The 5944-nt window shown below is 35.4% G+C and overlaps 1 protein-coding gene across 1 annotated transcript; it reads right to left on the bottom strand.

The window, feature by feature from the left end:
- Positions 1–881: 881 nt before the first annotated feature.
- Positions 882–2292, bottom strand: LOC110911344 (probable galacturonosyltransferase-like 9). The gene has a single exon (XM_022155953.2). The coding sequence runs from the start codon at positions 2155–2157 to the stop codon at positions 1090–1092; it is 1068 nt and encodes a 355-aa protein (XP_022011645.1). The 5' UTR covers positions 2158–2292; the 3' UTR covers positions 882–1089.
- Positions 2293–5944: the final 3652 nt, after the last annotated feature.

Raw genomic sequence — 5944 nt, 5'->3', positions numbered from 1 at the left:
AATTTTTCCAAAATTTACACTAAAAATGTCAAATTTTTCCCCGCCAAGCGGTAGCGGGCGCTCCCCCTTGTGTCCATATAGGTCCGCCCCTGAATTTATTCCTCTTGATCATAGTTGTAAGAATTGATAGGCGCTAGTTGGAAGGTAGGGTAAGAACTATTGATTAATCAGATTGTTATTTTAATATGTGATTTTTATTTTTATACGTATGTATACACATTTTTATATGTAATTTTTTAAGTAGATAGGTTTTAACCCCTTCTCTACACATTTAAAAGCATACAAGATTAATCGTCGGAATTTACAAGTTTTAGCTAGAATTTGGTCGGAATTTCGCCGAAATTGCCTATTTCCGGCCAACTAGGGGCGATATCCGCCCGACTAGCAATTCATTCACCGATTACCTATAAATTAATTGTCAGAGTTTACACGTTTAATCCCGATTTTCCCTTCAGCTTGAAGTTGAAAAGGCACTAACAAGCTAAGCTTCAGCTTAAGACACAACATTTTTTAGTTTTTTTAGTTACACAAGTCAAGATTGATTGAAAAGGCACTCACGAGCTAAGCCTCAGCTCCAGACACAACCTTTTTTAGTTACATTAGTCAAGATTTAGACACAACTTTTTTAGTTACACGAGTCAAGATTGATCTTAAATGAGCTCCGCCTCGGCTAAAGCTTTGACTCATTTACAACCCGATAGCATAAGATTCTAGATTAAATTTCACCTATGATTAGCCACATTTGCTAAATTACTAGACTGAAAGAAACCATGTATGGACCCGAACAAGCGAAACCAGACCGGACCACACCACACCACATCTGAATTTTATCACGGATCGCACCGGACCACAACTCCACAAACGCTCCATTTGTGATCCCATTTTAAACACAAAAACAAAATTTGTAAACATTCATTGTAATATACAACCAAAAACCCATCCATCCATCCACCCAACCAAACAAAACCCCCTGTACACAGCTGTCAACAAAAGAATCACAAAACTGAAAACCCCCTAGAAACCATCAAAAATTACACAAAAACCTTATTTAATTTAACCAAAATTAAATTAAATCAACCAATTTCCAACTTAACCATCCAACGGCTGCTGATAACCCCAACCCCTCCTCCTAAACAAATCGTACGGCTCCCACAAACGATCCAACGGACACGATCTCTTCTCATCAAGTCTCACCCACGGTTTCCCCTTCCCACTCCAATGCAACAAACTCGCCGGACCGGCATGCAGATTCCGGCAACTCCCCTTCACATTATCCCCACCGAGCCCATGCTGGTTCCACCGGTGATCAACCGGTTCAATATTACCACCAAACACCAACAAAAACGGTGGCAAAGAACCCAACTCATAGATCCGTTTCTTCTTCTGGACCTCCATCCAGTTCTCGATCCGTTTCCGGTAGTTTCCGGATCTCCATTTCTTCATATCCATCACCATCACCCCCGTGTTGAAGTAACACGGTTTTTTCGTTCTCGACCCGAATACCCGGGACATAACCGGGTCGGACCAGAAACTGTCGGTGAAGTAGTTGGTGAAATTAGTGTGACAGTATTCCGGAGCTCCGATAACCCGGTTGTCTTTTAATGTTATGTTCCAAAGCTTGTTTATGTCGTCAACGAGGATGACGTCAGAATCGAGGTAAATGACCCGAGTGACAAACGGGTCAAGTATATCACCCAGATAGTTCCGGGCGTAGTTCAACGGGTTTTCGAGTGCGATCCGGATGGAAGACGAGATCAGATTGATGACTGTATCTTCACGGAAGATATACATTTTGAAATTTAACGAGGGGAAAGTGGATCGTACTAACCGAGTCAACTCACGTGGACTCGCCGGGTCGAACTCAGCGGCAATAAAATGGAAGAAGATGTTTTCGGGACAGGATGCGTGACGGAGGGTGGAATGTACGGCGGCGATTGAGCCACGTAAGTATTCTAGATCGATTGTCATTGCGACATGGATGAGGTCACGTGAGCAGTGTATGCCGTTACGGTAGTCCGGCGCTTCAGTGAATTCGGACAGGATGTCTGGGTGGTCGTTTGAGGGGAAGTAACGAATGCCGAAACATATTAAGGGGAAGGATAAAAATAAGAGTAAAACGACGATGGATTGATTAAGTTTTTGAGAATAATAATCCATTTCAGAATTCTGATTGATTGATGTAATGCTACTTCTTCATTTGAGAATAAGTGGTGAGTGAGTGTGGAGATTTGAGTACACTTGAAGATGAAGAGGATGAATTTGGGGATTAAATTGGGGGTGGGGTGGGGTGGGGGGGGGGTGTTTGTACATTGTACTCAATCACTACCTTTCTATAAATAGCCAAAATATATTTATTTATTTGGCAACAAAATTACAAAAGTAAAAGTATTGATTATATTTAATGTATATTGAAAATGAGAAAATATTTGCTGTTTTTGTTCTGTAAGTGTAAGATTTTGTTACCATGTAAGACATATCTATTTAATGATAATATATTTTTTTCCAAGTGAAATATATACTTTAAAGTAAATTAGATGGATGGTATTTTTATAAATGTATTTTGTAACGTTTTTTTTTTTTTGTTTTGGGGAACTAAATAAAGATGGTGACAAAGTGAGTGAATAGTTGTGATTCTCATGTGAACATATCAATGGCTTTTGAAAAAGCACATAGCTTTCTAGCTTAGTGGCATTTCGGTGGTGTAAGCCTTTGAGACCAATAGGTTTTGCGTTCGATTTCTACAAAGGGGGTTTTTACCATATTTATTCGGTTTCTTCCTGAATTGGTGTATAGGCATTATGCCTAGTGGAGATGGATATGATCGGGTGATTTCGCTGGTGACACAATAATACTCCAGTGGTCCGTCAGTGATTCAAATTTGCCGTTTAAAAAAATGGCTTGAAGCTTTACCTTAACAACACAGCCATTCCTGAGAACACTTAAAAGATTCTAAGTCCCGGACGACATAAAAACTTGGTCTAAATTTGTGGTTAAGAAGATATAAATTAAGAAAACAAAATGGTGGAGCCAAGCCTTGAAATTGAGACTACGTTATTTTGAGATTGTTTTTTCCACTCCACCACATACTTTTTATGTATAACTATGTCAAATAGCATCAATGACACACCGCCGCTAGCGACCACCAACACTGAAACTGTGATGTGTTAATGCGAAGAAATAAGACCGAAACGTATAACATATAAAAATAACCACATCAATCTAGAACCTACGCGTTGCGACAAACATGCCAAATGGGAAAAATAGACGTAAAAACCTTAAACTACACACGAACGTTGCGTCGTGTTAACTTGCAAAATTTTGAACGAAACGTAAAAACGTTAAACTACACACGCATGTTTGAATCGTGTTAACTCGCATAATTTAGTACGAAACGTTAGATGAAAATTTGCGAAAGATGAAAAGTGTAGGGGAACAAAGTTGAAAATAAAAAAATTGTGATGTTAAATTACAAAAGATGAAAAGTTTTTGATTATAAGTAAAAAAAAATCAAATTTATGAGGTTGAAATTGCAAGAAATGAAAAGTTTTAAGTAAAAAATAAAAATTTAACTTTTTTTTAAACCACCCAATGCATGTGGTATAACACCCTCATGCATACAAGAGTTACTAATTAATGGTATATAAATACACGGATCCATATATTAAATATATAATTTACTACATATAAAAAAGATTATAAAAATCTTTCTGGCTCTTTAAAAATTTAGCTCTTGGGCGACGGCATGGGTTGGCCGACCCTGCTTAACGAAAACAAATTAGTTTTGAGAGTAGTTTATGTTATTTTGAGGATGCTTATTTGGTTGTCTAGCTTCTTGCTATCCTTGGTTTTTTTAATGAAAGTTTTTGTTAGGAGTTTAAAAAATACTGTTTTATGTAGAAGTATAAAAGTTAAATTGAATTTGATTTAATATTAGAAAGTGACAAACTAGTGGATATTTATATAGATAAAACAAAAAATTGTTGAAAGTGATTTTACAGTAGCATTTTGAAAAAATTGTTAAATGACAGGTAACTAAAAGTTAGTTGAATATTAAAAAAAAAAGTAAACTAAAACAAGATGCAATGGAAAAAACTGGCACGAATATATATTAAATGGTTATAACTAAGTCGTAATGAACAAGGTGAAATGTCGTGGTCCGATATTTACCAAGTAACAAGAGTATCTTTATTAAATGATAAATTGAGTTGTGGTTAAATAGTTTGTTTCATATGTTCGGTATTTCATTAATTAATTGTGGTGCATGTATTTAGTTAATGCTTGCATAGTTGCATATAATATGGAATTAAATAAAAGAGTACTCTAAATAAAATCAATGTTTGAGTGTTTTGTAATATATTTAGATTACTTGTACATTAAGTAACCTTTATTCTTTGTTTTCGATTTCTAAGTAAGTTTTAATTCCATGGTTCTATAGGATCAAAACTTTTGTTTGGTATTATATTAGTATATTATAAGGTCTCCATCCAAAGAGAAAATATATCGAAACAAAGACTAGATACTAAACAGGCAATAAACTGCATCGCTAACCTTTTTTAACGGTAAAACTAATTCTTTTAAAAACTATAAATATAGAATAATTTTTTTTATTATTGATGAACTATTTGATAAACACGACCTTAACAAATTGGAATCGGCTTAACCAAACATTAAGTTTGTGGATGGTTCGATAAATGATTCAGAGGAGAGTTTACAAATGTCGTACAAACTAAAAGAACGCTATGTGGGGTAGATAACATGTCCTAATCATTTGACATGGTCTAATAAACTGATATAAACCAAGTATATTTAGTTTGAATGAGTAAACTAAGCATATTAACCGTCTAATAACTTGACATGGTCTATAATTTGATATAACCTAAAGTAAGTTTTCATTAACAGTCCAATATGTTAACATGGTCTAATATATTGATAAAAACTTAGGGTGTCAGGGGTGTAAGTGGTGAGGGGTGCGGTAATAGGGGTTTCCCGCGCAGACATGCCGCCGCCGACCCCCATCGGTGAGCGGTGAACAATGTCAAATGGGGAGTTGCCACTGCAAAGAATGCATGTTTTTTTTACCGTTGTTCCTCTCCAACGACTCTATAGCTGTTAACTTTTAAAAAAAGTAATTTGTTTTATTTATTTAATACCTCTCTCACATTTTATTCTCTCACAAATTTAAAAAAAAAAGTTAATTTGTTTTATTTAGTTTTTAGTGTAATTTTATTTAGTTTAATTTAATGTGATTTCTTTTTTTGAATTTAATTTAAGTTTGTTTAAAATATGATTTAGTTATTAATATTAATGCATAATTTTTAAAAATAAAAAAAATAAAAAATGAAATGGAACACTCCCCACGATTCCACGAAGGGAGCACCCATTATGTTCAAGACAAAATTGGAAGTGGAGAGAGAAGCTGATATTGCATGATATGATATTGAATGTGATGGAGAGAGGTTACAGCTCCTTATGAGGGGAGCACCCCTACACCCTAAGACCATGTGTAGTCGTTGTAAAATTGGGCGTTCTTTTGATGAAGCACGCCCGACGTCGGCCCCTCGGGGCGTTTTTGATCAAATTTTTTGAAAAGCGTTGTTTTAACAACGCTTGATGTCACACCCCAACCAATGGCGGAATTATTGGAGTGGGACTTGTTCAAGATTGCAAGAGACTTCATAACACTAATTGTGACAATATTTAATTCAACCATTTTCATTTCATAGATAAATTGTCAAAGCATTACAAGAAATTCAAATAACAACATTGTTCAACATAACATAACAAAATTTATACAACACTTTAAACCTAAACGTCTAAATGAGTATCTAGGCATCTTTGCTCATCCATTTTCGTAGCATCATCAATCCTCAACCTGTAACATGTTTAAAATACAATTCAATGCAAAAGCAAAGGCGAGTATACAAGTTTAAGCATAAGTATAAGT

This window comes from Helianthus annuus, chromosome 15 (assembly GCF_002127325.2).
Source record: "Helianthus annuus cultivar XRQ/B chromosome 15, HanXRQr2.0-SUNRISE, whole genome shotgun sequence".
NCBI lineage: Eukaryota > Viridiplantae > Streptophyta > Magnoliopsida > Asterales > Asteraceae > Helianthus > Helianthus annuus.
The sequence above is the reverse complement of the archived record's forward strand: the minus strand, read 5'-3'. Positions and strand labels throughout refer to the sequence as shown.

Bases quoted from the DNA above. Each gene is read 5' to 3' on its own strand.
- LOC110911344 (XM_022155953.2), bottom strand. From the start codon at position 2,157: ATGGATTATTATTCTCAAAAACTTAATCAATCCATCGTCGTTTTACTC.